We start from the raw sequence: 15,403 nt of genomic DNA, 5'->3' as shown, positions 1-15,403 counted from the left end.
CTGCTCAGGTAACATCCTCTTCCTCGGTTGTCCCTTGTTTGGTGAAATAATTCAGAAGTGTACCGGTACTCGTGCTCGAAGATCTCTCCTTTGCAATGTCTGTGTGCCGTTTGCTTCCAACGTGCTTCCGAATATCATCGCGACCTCCGTGCTCAACTGAAATATCAACGCTGCATACTGTACAATACGCATGATGAATTCCTCTTTCAGACTTTCGAATACACGGGTATTGGAGACTGTATTCGGTCTTGTACTTCTGAGACCATTTCTTGGTCTTCGTAAGCTTCTTTTCTGCCATTTCGTAATCAACATCGAGGGCTTGAAGCATCGGTAACTTCGAAGTCGATGTTCCACAGCTGCAGCGCGACTCGTAGAACTCTAGCGGCTGTTAAACACCGCACGGTGGTCACGACCGCCGGGCTGGTACGGGGCCCAGCTGCATGCAGTGAGCGTATCGCATGCATATACACTGTGCATACATACCGCATGCACTGTATTGCACACATACCGCATGCACTAAATCTCAGTGCATGATCGCATAAGCGAGATCCAGACCCAATGTTTCGCTGCTCCTCATTTGAATTTGCAATTTTTTACATACAATTTGGTAGCAGCGAACGTTATGGAGTTACCACATGCTATACGTAGCAGACAATGCTTTTCATTCAATTCTCATACTAGTACATTCTGATTAGTGAACAGTGCAAAAATATCAAAATTTCGGGAGGATAAGGATAGTGATCGTAAGGGCGGGAGTTTGGGTGAATTTTCGGAAGCCTCCCGATGAAATCGGGAGGGTTGGCATTGCTGATATTGTAGACTTCTACTGAATTCCAGATGCGCAACATGTCGTTTTTCATCGATGGGATGGTAGAACTGACAGCTAGTTCGCAACGTCCTCAATCCAAGGATGCTCAATGTCCTGAGTTTCTCTGCTGCTGCTGCTGCTGCTGCTGCTGCTGCTGCTGCTGCAACAGAACGGGATGCCATGAAGGACTTTCTGCAGTCATTGTGATATCTCACATCAGCAGCATGAAGATCGCTGATTGTGCCGATTAATCGTATCTTGACCTGGCGTCCTTCTTCATCCTGGCGGGAATCGATAACATCGAGAATAGATTGAAAGTTGTCCGATCAACACGATCTGCAGTCCTACAAAGGAGAACTCGCCGCCAACGATTAGGATTCTTCTTATCAAAGTCCATGATTCACTTTTCTCCGCAAAAAATGCAATGTTCCTTAAAGTCAAATACTGTCGTCTTTGAATGGCGGCTTCTTTTGCTTGTTGAAGCATCTTCCAAACAGACATTACTCATTCGTTTCAAGTGTCTTTCTATGTGTGAGCATGATGTGTACGTTGACACACAGTCTCTATGGCATTTGAGCTCGATAGATTTGTCTGCCTGTAATCTCTGTTCAAGCTCTTCATGTATACCATCTTGTCTTGCTTTGCCTGACCGGATGATACTTCGCACTCTGTCTGGACCAACTGTCACCAGAGGTTTTCCAGCTTTAGTTGCATCTCAGGGACTGAAGAAACAGTCTCCCATGGTGATGGAGCCTCAACCTGCAACAATAGAGGTAATTATAAACATCAGTAAACATTTAATTTCTTTGTTCATATTTTAAAAAAATTCTCAGGAAACAGGTTCCACCCTGTGTACTTTTAAAAATCAATAAAATACACAGTTGCTTTCAGACAGATCATGTTAAATAATAATAATAAAAAAATTGCTTGCAAATAATATCGATCATGCTACTATATCAGAAGACATTACTCTTACTTAAAACTCATGTCTCCATGTTTCTTTCATTACATTACAAGCCTCAACTTACTTGATCAGAAGCAGTTCATGCTGTTGATCTTCTGAGGTCAGCCATTTCTTCACAACTGTACTGGGGATAAACGGCTCTGCGCAAGTTATTTTCAAACAGTTTTTTTTGTTGTTGTATAACTGTACTGCAAATACGCTGATCGGCGTGGACAAATTCAGGGGGTAGGGTTATGCTAATTTGCATATTAATGAGCTAAATTTCAATGTTATCAAATTGTAAGTGGGTTTATCATGACCAGTGACCTTAAAAACATGGATTTGGACACCTCAACCAGGCTGTTTGGATTCTTACTTCTGGAGATATTAAGAAAAATTATTTTGATCATGGCGACTGCTAATTTGCATATTAATGAGCTAAATTTCAATGTTATTAAATTTTACGTGGGTTTATCATGACCAGTGGCACTAAAAACATGGGTGTAGACACCTCAACCAGGCTATTTGGATGCTTACTTTTGGAGACATTAAGAAAAATAATAATGTCGCCAATGGCCACCAAACCACATAGCCAATGGCCACTGCTAATTTGCATATTAATGGGTTTCTACAAAAATGCTCAAGGGTGCCAGAGTGGCATCAATCGGAATATTCATTCAGATGATCTGGTGATCACAAAAATGCAGAAAAACATTGTGCGAACCCTAATGCAAGGTCATCTTGAAAAATGGTGTTTGACATCTGGACTAAAAACAGAAAGAGCAAACCGCACATAATTGCCGGAAAAAGGACCCCTGTGGACTGTGCTCTCATAGATTTTAAAAGCTGGTTATGAAGCATGGCATTGTGCCCAATGAAGTTATATTTTCTCCACATTCCTTAATCTTTTCTTCATTCAATATAATCGTCCAAACAGAAGAAAAAGTTACATTTTAATGCTTTGCTTAAATACACTTGGTATTAAAAATTGCTAATTTGTTAAAATTTTCAGATTTCACTCCAGATCCCATCACTTATTTTGTCCACCAGATCCAATTCTCAAATACGGCAATATTTTGATTGTATACTTCAATTAGTCCACGAGAGTCGATCGATCGTATTTTCAAATCGATGCATGTTTGAACTGGTCAAACAAAATGGTGAATTATGACCACATCGAGGGCGGGCGAGGTATCCTTGGGTGTCCAGGGATGCACCTGATGAAGGATATGATTAAATAAGGCCGTTAATTATCTTCAAAGGGGTGTTTTAATTCTGCCAAACACCCAATTTTCACTCATGCACTTCCTTGGAGTTCCTTCAGTATGCATGCAAAGTTTCAGGCTGCTCGGTTTCATGGTTTTTTGAGTTATGGAGGAGACACACAGACACAGACACAGACAGACACACTGACATTTATTAGTATTTATTTATAACAAATATAAAGGAAACAAATCTTGTAACCATATTTAGCGAGACTCCAATTCTTTGTTTCGGTCGTAATATGAATTCGCCATTCGGTATGTGTGGACAAGATATGAAAAATGGAATGGTTAATTTTAGTATAACACATCTATACCATTTCGAAATATGGATGTGTTGTATTAAAAATTAACCAATGGAAGCACTCAATGGTAAACACTCGACTGGGTCAATAATTTTTGGATCCCCTGGTGGCATTCTGTGTAACCCCAAGGGCGGTTAGGGGGTGCGGGGGGGGGGGGGCGCACCCTTCTTCAGACTTTACACATGTTTTGGTTTCCCTTTGACACAAACTGATATTTTCACCCGAATTTTTATCTCCAAATTATGGAGAAAAAAATAAACAAAAAACCATTTCTTATTTCCATTTTGCCAGCATACACAGTACCTCAATCAATGCAATGCCCATCACATTGTTGTCAGGTTGTGTGTGCGTGTGTGCGCGTGCACGGTGTGTCAGGTTGTCGTAAGTAATCTGCAAGCATTATCAGGGGCTGAGCACTATTGGGGGGACGAGTCCACTTACACACTCTCGCAGGGAGGGGGAAGGGGAGTTGGGGGGAGGAGAAGGGGAGTTGGAGGGGAGAGTGTTGTGTTTACAATGGCACGCACATATCCTGGAACAGGACATACGCATGATATTATCAACACCCCTCGTCGATCGCGTTCGTGGACTCGTCCACCCGATAGCGCTAAGCACTAACAAACTTGATCAATGCTGTCTCCGTAGGGATCAATTGTATCGATTTTAGCATCATATCACTAACATTGCTTTAGAATAAAATGAGTGTCATGGAGGGTCCACAAAAAAGAGGAAGATTACAGACCTCTTTTCGTCTGTCAGTGCGATACACCACACTAGAATTATAGCATCATGTTTTTCTGATAGCTTCTGCTCCAGTGCAAGATTTTCCCCTTGATATGACATCAAATACAAACATGGAAGTGAGCGGGAAGCTGACACATCCCTCTACATTTTACACCACTATTTTGAGAACTATGCTTCGAGTAAAGTTAAAATATGTTGATTTTTTATTTTTATAAAAAATATAAATGTAATTTTTTTTTTTACTGTTTATTTTTCTTGCTCATAAAACTTAAACTCCATCTGACATTTCATGGAACCAAAGATGCACTTTATGTATCATTTGTGTATCGAGAGTGAGGATCCATCCATCCATCGGTACCATACTCTGTGCAGAGCGTTGGTGCTGCCAAAGCAGTCTCCTTGGCTATTGAGCACAATCCTGGACAGGTCGCCACTCCAACAGAGGATACCAGCATGCTGGTACTCGTTTTGCCAACCTCGGAAGGATGACAGGCAGTCAACACCACCTGGTATTAATTCAACTGAGTGGGATTTGAACTCAGGATCCTGGGATCCCAAGCCTAATCATTAAGCCAACACCAGGCATAGAGTGAGGATCCATTCTGAAAATTAGTATAACAAAGGGACACGACTCTTAAAAATTTATATCTAAAGAAGCTCAAAAGTGCTGCATCTATAAACCTGAATTTTATATTTAAACCATTGTTTTTATTTGTATTTTCAGTTTACACCATCCTCGAAACAGGCACGAATTAGACACTCATACTCACCTTTTGTGCTTATAAGAGCATACCAGGCAGTAAAGGAAGATGGTATTTCTGTTGATGGAGCATCTAGACAGCATGCAGTACGATTGACTATCCTTAGAGTTGACTGCAGAGTTTCTGTTGATTGTACCACATCTTGGCCTGAACATATTCTTCACAGCTCGAAGAGTCGAAGCTGGTAGCACATGTTAAATAACTTGCTGCAGTAGGGTGTGGCTACACAAGGACTGATGTATTCACCATGGCTACACATTACACTGTTCACCTCGGGAAGTGGCAGGATGACAAGTGCCATGCAGTGGTTCGACAACTTCATGGACAGATGGCCTGAGCTGTGCGTGGTAAATTAATCAAGTTTTTCTGAGCTGTTAGAGCATGTTGTGCATTAGAAGAGTTATTAACAAACTACTTCAAAGAACGAGACCATATTCTAACGAATCTAACCAAATGCAATCAAAAGGAGAAACCACAGTCTATCTATAATGTCGATGAGAAGGGCATCAATACAGAATACAATCTGCCTAATGTTGTTGCAGGTAGAAGAAACTGTCTGTAATACTGAAAGAAACACAAATTGTCATGGCTGAAAAAAGCAAGACTTACCATTTTTGGAGTGGTTAATGCACAGGGAAAAATCAGATACTATCTTTCTTTGTTTTTCCCGGACAGCAAATTGTGCCAGACTTGATGCAGTGGAAAATTGTTGGTGCGGATGAAATCCTGACACAGACAGGATGGTCAAATTCCCAGATTTTTTGAGACTATATGCAGGACCATTTCATTAAATATGTACAATGTCAGGATGCTTCAGCTACAATACTTGTCCTGTATGATGGTCACAGAAACCACATAGCCATTGACCTGATCAACTGGGCCAAGGGAACCAATATTGTGCTGTTCGTTCTTCCTCCACACTGTTCCCATATCTTACAACCTATGGATGTTGGATGTTTTGGGTCCCTTCAGCTGAAGTATAACAACAAATGTTTGTCTTTTGCACATGCTAATCATCTAGAGTAATTAGGTATGACGTGTGTTGATTGGCTTGTAAGATAAATGCAGATGAGGCACAACAGGATAGGCCTGCAGGATTATTTTCATGTGGTATAATATGGAGACGAATTTCCATCGATCAAAGTCCTACTCCATATTGGATGCACCCTCCCTGTCGGCTCCTGTGAGGGTGAATGCTCGTTTTCTTGCCTGCGGTGCTTGAAGACTTGCCAAAGAGATTCCATGGGAGAAAGTCAGATGGCATCTCTGGCCCCCATGAACATATACCATGACTTCCCCACACCCCCACATGATGTGTGTGCCATTTTCATCTGGAAACACAAGTGCCATCTATTCCAAAATAGGATCATTCCCGAGTCATAAAATAATTCCGATCCACCATCCTATCTGCCCTCTTTGGTAGCAGGACCCCCGGCCATAAGCTTCGCAACCTTGGCGCATGGTGGTGTCGTACTTCGACGAGCACACACTCGGTCAATGTCATAATTTCCCACTACGGGTGTGCATGGGCCTTTTTTTAAAACAAAGGATCGGTTGGGCAATTTTGCCACTTTGGCCCATTAGTCATCGTGAATCTTCTGAACTGTTGGGTTAGGGAAGAACGCAACGAACTGCAGAAAACTTCCAAGAACGCAGGAAATGCTGTTTCTGACCATCATTGTTTCAAAATTTCCTGGGGAAGGACTCTCCAAACCATCACCCCCACACACCCTCCCCCCCATCTTGAAATTCCTGGATCTGTTCCTGAGCCCCCTTGGGGTCCTCTAACCCCCAGTTGAGAAACCCAGCTCATGTGGATCTCTTAGATGTGCATGCTTCCAGAGATATGCCACATAGTTGCACCATGTCAATTTTTGCACCAGAACATCTTTGCAGGATGGAAGTATGCCTACCTCAATTCCCTTTATTTTCTCCAATGGACTGTCTGGATTGGTCGGTTTGTATTTCTGAAGGAAGATTTTCAACCTGGCCTCATTCACTGATTATACTCCCCGACCATAGAGTGAACACATTTTTCGACAAGGCTATTGCCATCAACAAAGGTGGTGTTTCCTCCAAGACTTCTGAGGCCTTCATGATGGAGAGTACTCTTTTCAGCCTTCCTTACTAGCTTCACCTTTCCCTTCCTGAAGAAGGGTGATGTGTAGTCACATCCTGTCAGAGCATAATAACCTGGCAATGCCTTGCTAAGAACTGGAACAAGGTGGCTTGCTAGCACAGTGATATTGACATTTTTTTTGTATGCACTGTCAAGGCTCATATGACAGCAAACACACAGAACATACAGCAAGGGGAGCAGCAGACGAGGGGCAGGAGAGGAAAGGAAAAAACCCAGTGTGGAACAGATACATGAGGAGATATGTGGAAGGGAGAGGGACGGGCGGGGTACACAGGGTAAACAAGGACACTACAGGGACTTTAAGGTCTTAACACGACAGGGACTTTCAGGAAGGAAAGCAGGGAATTTGAAGATGGGTTTGGGGTGGATTAGCAGGGGTAAAAAAATATTGTGGTTTTGGATGGGGGAAGATAAGAGATGGTGGTGAATAGCTGTTTTGAAGACCTTGAGGGAAGAATGGGATTGAAGAGTGTGTGGGAGTTTGTTCCAAAGGTGGGAAAAAAGAGGAATGAAAGGGTGAAGGTGAGCAGTGATTCTCGATTTTGGTAGTTTTACCAGAAGGGAGTTGCTGAGGAACCTTCAGCACCCTGCGGAAATATGGGGGGGGGGGACATATCTCAGACAGAGCAGGGGGTGCAAGGCTGGAGAGGAGATTGTAGAAGACAGAAAGACCACTGACCTGCCTGTGGTGAGAGTGAGAAATCCAAAGACTCGGACTCATTGCGGGAGATACCAATGCTCCGAAATACCAAAGATGCGGGAGATTTTGCATCTAAATCTAATGTCCGAAACCGATCACTTTCTGTACCCACCTGACCCAGTCGCACCCAACTGTCCCTGGACTCTGTGTCCTTTTCTTCTGACAAAGTGGAGAGCTTGATGTCAAACCTCATCTCAGATTCTGCAACCGGTCCAGACGGCATCAGCCCACGTGTTCTAAAAATCTGCTCCTCTGCTCTTGCTCACCCTCTCTCTGTTCTATTCACTCTCTCATTTGCTCAATGTCATCTGCCATCTGCTTGGAAATCAGCAAACATCACCACCCTGCATAAAAATGTTGCAAAAACATATCCCTGCAACGACAGATCAATCAGCCTTTTCCCAATCATCAGCAAGGTTATGGAATCCATCATCGCTTCCGACATTGAATCCTTCCTCCTCTCCAGTGGCTTGATTTCCGATCATCAATTTGGTTTCAGACCAAGTCACTCCATCTTGGACATGCTGCTTCTGCTCTCCCAACAGTGGATGAAGATACTCAATGCCAGACTTGAAATCAGAGCCATATCCCCAGACACATCGCGTGTTTTTGACACTGTCTGGCACCCTGCCCTGCTCACCAAACTCTCTTCATATGGTATCCAAGGCCATCTCCACTCATGGCTCGCAGACTTCCTCTCCTGTCGCAGCTAACATGTGGCCCAAAATGGAGTTCTGTCATCCCCTTTTCCTGTCCAGGCTGGAGTTCCTCAAGGCAGCATTTTGGGCCCTGTTCTTTTTCTGGTTTTCATCAATGATCTCTCCGACTCTGGAAAATCCTCTTTATCTCTTTGATGACTACACCTTCTGTCGTACCATCTGTCATCCCTCAGACCGGCAAGCAGCAGCTTCTTCGCTCTCTGCAGATCTGGATAAAATGACAAACTTGTCCAACACGTGGAACATGTCTTTTAATCCTGACAAATCTCACACTCTTTCTATGCCTTTCCAAAAGGACCATTTGGAACCCCCCCACCCCCCATCTATTTTCTGAACAATCCTCTGGAAGAAGTCCTTTCTTTCAAGCTTCTGGGTCTCACTATCTGCCATGATCTTTCCTGGGAAAGCCACATTTCCAACCTCGCCTCCGAAGTCAGTCGCGACTGGGAATCCTCTGTCATGCAAAGTCCTTCCTCGGCCCACCTGAGTTCTTGTCCACAGCATGATGGAGTATCGCTCTTCCCCTGGGCTGGTGCTCCTGCCTCTCACCTTTGTCGGCTTCACACTGTGGAATATATTCTTCATTTGGAACATATTTAATCACGATGAAATTAACCATACACAAGCAAAGCAAAAAAGAAATCGAAATTTTGTTGAAAAAAAAATTTGCAAAATTTTTTTTTTCTCTTACAATTTTTTTTTTGGGGGGGGGGGGGGTTGGAAATCACTTAAAATATGTAGAAATGCAAAAAAAAATTTTCTCTAACAATTTTTTTTTTGGGGGGGGGGGGGGTTGGAAATCATTTAAATCATGAAAAATGCAAAAAAAAAAATTCAAATATTTTTTCAAACTGGCCGCCATAGCGGCCATATTGGATTTTGGACCAAGTCCAAAATCTAATGGCATGATCCTTGGACCATACCTAACCCCCCCCCACCAAGTTTTGTCGAAATCCGTCGAGGAGTTTTTCCGTAATACTGTTCGCAAACAAACAAACAAACAAACAGAAAGGGGTGAAAACAGTAACCTCCATCCATCTTCGAAGATGGCAGAGGTTAATAAGGAGAAAATACAACATAAACATGATTGTGCACACAAACGGGAAGAAGGGTAGGCCTCAAGGAAACCCGATATGAAAAGATGAAGAAAACTCAACAATTAGCACAAGTTTGAACCAAAGACTGAACGAGAAACACACAGTGAACACAGAGATAACAAAATGACAGTAACAACGTGACAAAAACTACCAGAAAACTTATCTTTGAGAGTCAGCAGAGACCCTGAAGAGGAACTACCACTGTCGCTCAAGAACTGGAACCGGAAGAACTGGAATTTTTCAAGACATACCTACATTACTAGTTTTATCAGTTGAATATCCAAGGTCCATCTACACATTGGCCTCGAGTTGTCTGGCATGATACAGGAGGATGACCACAATATTGGTGTCTGTTGTATGGACAACAACATTCTGTCCTGGTATTGCTCTTGACAGCACACTGAGATGGTACATCAGGATGGTTTCAGTCTCCCGTGTGAGTATACGTACTCGGGTGCTTCATTGTGTTCTACATTTCCTGACAGAGTTGCTGTGTACTGAATACATTGCTCCTCATGTGTAAGAACAACTGTCTTTTGTTTTATGATGGGTGCATCATTATCTTTTCATTACTCCATGAAGAACTTGATCGACTTCATCTTTTGAGCCAATGTACATAATCCTTTAGAACTAATTGCTCAGCAGGTATATTTGTACACTGACCATCATGGATTGCTTCAACTGTAAATAGGGTTTGGCAGTTCATTCTCACAGAGATTCTAGATCTTCTTTCTGAGGAACAAAGCTACATTCTTTATTTCATTGTCCAGAGCATCCTTTGCGATAGAGAGATAGTTCCTTGTTTCTTTCTTTCTTGATCAACCTGAAGCTTACTGCCATAATGTTGTTTGATTTTGGACAAAAAATTGTATGGTTCAGAGGTAAGCTCCTTGAACCCTTCTTCTGTGAGGAACTCAATGTTAGTTTTATTGACATCAACCAATTTATTTGAGGCTTCTTTCAGAAAGATTTCAGTCTACAAATGAAAGTTATCTTAAGAAAGCAGATTCTCCTCTTTGTGTACGTTGCACCTTTTTCTTGTACTTGAGCCTTGGCACCTTTAGAAAATATATACCTTGCTCTACAGTCTACATGCATTATGGTATTTGATAGGGTCTGACGATATAGCGATATACCGGTTTATATCGATATACCGGTATTGGAATTCTGAATATTCTGGTATACCAAAAAGAATTGGTATGAAAAAAAAAAATGGTACATCACCAACAAATCGAAGAAAGGTGTTTACAATCTTTAAATACCGTACATGATTTAAAAAGCTTTGATGCACTTGGCATCTCGGCTAAGCATGGAACAGGATCAGTGGAGACGTATGACGCCAAGACGTACCGGGAAGTAAGTATGCGAGGATTTAACTTTTAAACCTCAGCATCCGAGCTCATCAGCTGTGTACAAGCAATCGTGTTTTTCTTTGCCCTCATAGCTGGTTTCAAAGCAATTGCCAATTGGTTATTTATATGAATTGGATGTGCTTTCGAAATCCTGTGCAGAGTCAGTGATCTGTGTTAGCGATACCAGTATAAACATACCGGTAAGGCGATCACAATGGATCCTGACCTGTGTCGATTAGCACTGTTGATCTCGTTTGAAAACAAAATCATTTTTAATACAAGTTGAAGTTGGAAGTTGTCGAAGCACGTTTTCCAGTTACCTCAAAACAGTAAAAAGGAGTAAGTTTACATGCAAGCCGTTTATTCGATAAAACAAAAGAACACTTCTGTGCACAGGAAGGAAGACCTCAACCCTCAATGATATTGCGAGTCAAAGACTTAAAGGTCCATTGGGACCATACTCTGTACAGAGCGTTGGTGCTGCCGAAGCAGTCTCCTTGGCTATTGGGCACAATCCTGGACAGGTCGCCACTCTGACGCAGGATACTTGAATGACTCGGTCATCCCAGCAAGCTGGTACTCATTTTGCCGACCTCGGAAGGATGGCAGGCTGAGTCAACCCCCTGGTGAATTAATTCAGCGGGCAACGAGGCTTGAACTCAGGACCCTCGGATCCCAAGCCGCCACCCTAACCACTGAGCCAACACCAGGCATAAAGACTTAAAACTTCCATAGAATCTTGAGTATATATATATATATATATACATACATACATACATACATACATACATACATACATACATACATACATACATACATACATACATACATACATACATATAGTTTTTTATAATGACATCAGATGGACTTTTGTAGACTTCAAATTTGCAACATGGAGAGGTTTTGGTTTGTTTTAGACTTTAGAGTGTTGTTTTCAGCCTCGGGAAGGGGTGTGGGGAGGGGGGGAAATAGAAAAGAGCCATGGTTTGCCTTGCTGACTGAATGGTCACCAGACATTGGTTACCAAAGAGATAAGGTTTTACAAGGTTGTTTTCGACTTGAACAGAGAAATGCGTAGTCTGCTCTTAACTAGCTTTCTCAGTCTATACATTTATTAAATTATTTTTCAAAGCACTAAACTAAGACAATTTTGTATTTTACATGATTATAAATTAAATTAATAATTCAGTTTCAACAAAGTAAAATAGCTGTTCTCATCTTGGGGTGGGGGGGGGGAAGCTCCGTGTGGGAATCCTTTGAAAAATTTCTGTGTGTCAATAATGTGTACGTCAGACATGAATACATAATAGACCATTGCGTATTTTTGGAACCTGCATTTAAAAAAAACAAAAAGTATTTATTTATTTAAATTCCGGTATATTCTGGAATGATCCCACCGGTATGTCAATATCAAAAAAAATCGATACCGACAGAGCTTGACTTCTTGACTTCCTTAGCTATGAAGTCAGTATGGAAATATTCACGAAGGAAGTCTTTGTCTTTCATTTAATTATAAAACAATTTAAAAAATATTTACACTTACGTTTGCCGGGTCTCCCGGACCCCAGGACTGAAAAGGTGTGAAGTTGACGCCTGCATCCAAGGGTTAACAATGTGTGTATGTATGTATCAGGAAGAAGGTAATTAGTTTTGAGTCGTTTATTGTCACATTTCCTTTGTGCATATCCCATGTGATTGTGAGATGGACAGGTGACCATGATCAGTGGGGAGGGTGTTTGAAGGCTTGAAGTTAATGACATGAAGAGCTAAATATTCATCCATGAATATTCATAGTCATCCATGACGATGTAACTTTTGCAATGACGATGTAAATATGTAATTTGCCCTTTTGCTTTGAAGAAGGGGAATAAAGGGGGGAGGAGGGTGCGAGAAATTTGGCACTTGTTAGATGTTGGCAATGATGCATGTTCGTCACGTGCAGATGGTTATGGTGTATATTGATGATTGTGATGAATGGTGTATTTTACTATCTTTACAGGAAACATCAGCGAGTTGGTTACAGTTGTAACCAAAACATTTTTGCGTTATGATGATTTGAAGAAGCTCATTGCGAGCATACGAGAATTCTACCCTGATATACATATCATCATTGCGGATGATAGCGAACCCTGGCAGCCAATCACCGGTTGGAGAATAGAACACTACAAGATGCCTTTTGCAAAGGTGCGTTCAAAGAGACCGTGCACAGTTGGCAATCAAATACATTATCGAGATTTATGTCAGGCAAAAATACAACGGTTTGGAGCATAAATAATTTGTACATCATTTGATTGCGCATACTCCTACATGCAGCTCTTAATTTGAAACGTTTTGTGATGTATGTCTATTTGCAGGGTTGGTTCGCTGGGAGGAATCTGGCCATTTCACAGGTAACCACTAAGTACCTCGTGTGGGTAGATGATGACTTTATATTCACAAAGGACACCAAACTGGAGAAGTTGCTCACTGTGTTGGAAGATAACATGTTGGATATGGTGAGGATGTCACTATTCTTACATACCTTTTCCAATTACTATGAACAATAGGATATCTTAAGTGGTCCAGTTGTCTGTTCCCATCAGAATCACATCTGATTCTGGGTGCAGTGTTAATGGTGAGACCTTTATCTGTTGGAGCTCAAAAGCCTTTGGGATTGATGGCAGCCAGATTAATGCCCATAGCATCTCATTTTCTTTCACTTATTTTGGATGATAAAGATCTCTGACCTGTTTTGCAAAGAAAAATCCTTTGAGCCACTACTCCCACAAAATTCAGTCATGCTATTCAAATGATATGTTTGTGCATTAATGAGCAACTATAACTTTAGAGTTGTGCAAATAATTATTTGAATATAATAACTCTTCCAAAAAGTTGCTCCAAAAGGGGCAATGGAAATTATAATTTGAGATATGTCAGCAGCTGGAATCATTTTTTTTTTTAACTTAAGGTTAGGAATCCACCATATGATGCAGTTTTTAGAAACTAGGATATATAAATAAGCTTAGACAGGAATAGGCCATTTAGGTTATTATGCCTTTTTCATATTCTGGTGATTCCTTCCATCCTATAAACCTAACTCATCCATTTTATTGAAAAATGGAAAGAGAATACACTTACCATTTATGTACTTTATACTAACCCACACATCCTATCATATCAGTTGACAGGTCTGTTCCATCATGGACATAACTATACTAGGTATACTCTTGCTGCAAATGTCATGGAACCTTTTATGTCCACATGGATGCAGATGCTCCCACGAAAAGGTAGCTTGTTGTATGATGCAGTGCTCTTTGCTGGCAATGCACCAGCAATGGTTTATTTAACCTACATGGATGCGATGCTGCCAGAGATAAACCCCAATAAATAACAAATCAGATCCATAAGTAAAGACAGATCATTTGGATGATAGATAAGCAGCTGGTTCATTAATCAGTTTGTTTGTTTGTTGCATTTCCAAGGTTGGAGGAGCAGTTCGTGAAGCTACGGGTTTCAGCAGAACGTACCGACACAAACTGACGATTTCCCTGGAGAAGGAAGATGGCTATTGCCTTCAGCGGCAGGGTGGCTATTACCATGAACTGGCAGGATTCCCAGGATGTGTCCTCACCGATGGCGTCATAAACTTCTTCTTGGGCCGGACAGAAAGCATTAGAAATGTTGGCTTCGACCCACGGCACAAGCGTGTTGCACACACTGGTAATGAGCGTTTGCAATACAATTGTTGGTGTTATCTTAAATACAGATATTGTGGTTAATGGAAGAGAGATCAAGGGGCAATGGATTGACAGGCAAAATTGGGCAAAGGAAAAATAGTAGGACAACAACAAAGGCGATGCACCACAGCATAAGAAGAGCAATTGTAGGAAAAGGGAATAAGGTATCAGCAGGTGCAGTAAAGGCCCGGTCACACCTTGACGTTTTAGCCAGCGATGGCAACGTATTAAAATGTATGTAAAACGCTGGCTGACGTTGAACTTTTGATGTTTTTTTTTTAAGATTCGGACGTATTCATAACGAGTTGGTCGTATGCATAACATATTAGTAATGGACACAGAACGTTTCGTTGTGTTATAGATAACTTATACCAACGAATGCTGAACCTGTTGTTGGCCTACACAACCGATGCCCAACGATAGTCTAACTTAGGCATAGCGCGTTACACGCATCACCGACGATGTCGTGACGTAGCCTATTAAAAGGCTGACGCACAACGATTCGAATCATAACTGCCGTAGAAATGGAAGTGTCAACATCGCGGTCACACCTTGGCGATCTTGCCAGCATATGCCGACCTAAGAAAAATGTGTCTAAAACGTTGGGGGCACGTCAAATACGGTATGAGTAAGTTTGGTATACGTGAGTACAACGCTAAAGTATGCTATCATACGTCGTAGTAAGTAGAGTACGTCAAGAAATTTTAAACATGTTCAAAATTTTACGACGTACTCGGCGTATGACACACGTTCCACATGCGATGGGGATAAGTTTTACACACGATATGTGGACGCTTACACACGTCCACAAAGGCTACTTATAAGCTACTCATAAGTCGAAACACGTCGCGGTAAT

At 41.7% G+C, this 15,403-nt stretch overlaps 1 protein-coding gene across 3 annotated transcripts in view; it reads left to right on the top strand.

Moving 5' to 3' along the window:
• The window catches only part of LOC147028012 (beta-1,4 N-acetylgalactosaminyltransferase 1-like), an 83,182-nt gene that overhangs the window by 62,835 nt on the left and 4,944 nt on the right, over nucleotides 1-15,403 (top strand). For 2 of the 3 annotated variants that reach the window (XM_085877932.1, XM_085877933.1), the window contains 3 exons: nucleotides 12,831-13,015; nucleotides 13,186-13,326; nucleotides 14,293-14,530. In XM_085877932.1, coding sequence (XP_085734058.1) covers nucleotides 12,831-13,015; nucleotides 13,186-13,326; nucleotides 14,293-14,530 — 564 coding nt within the window. The remainder of the gene's footprint in view (nucleotides 1-12,830; nucleotides 13,016-13,185; nucleotides 13,327-14,292; nucleotides 14,531-15,403) is intronic. The other variant, XM_085877934.1, reaches the window with a different exon arrangement.

This window comes from Eptatretus burgeri, chromosome 4 (assembly GCF_056783735.1).
Source record: "Eptatretus burgeri isolate ZD-2024b chromosome 4, Ebu_testis_v1, whole genome shotgun sequence".
NCBI lineage: Eukaryota > Metazoa > Chordata > Myxini > Myxiniformes > Myxinidae > Eptatretus > Eptatretus burgeri.
This window is presented reverse-complemented; position numbering and strand designations above follow the sequence as displayed.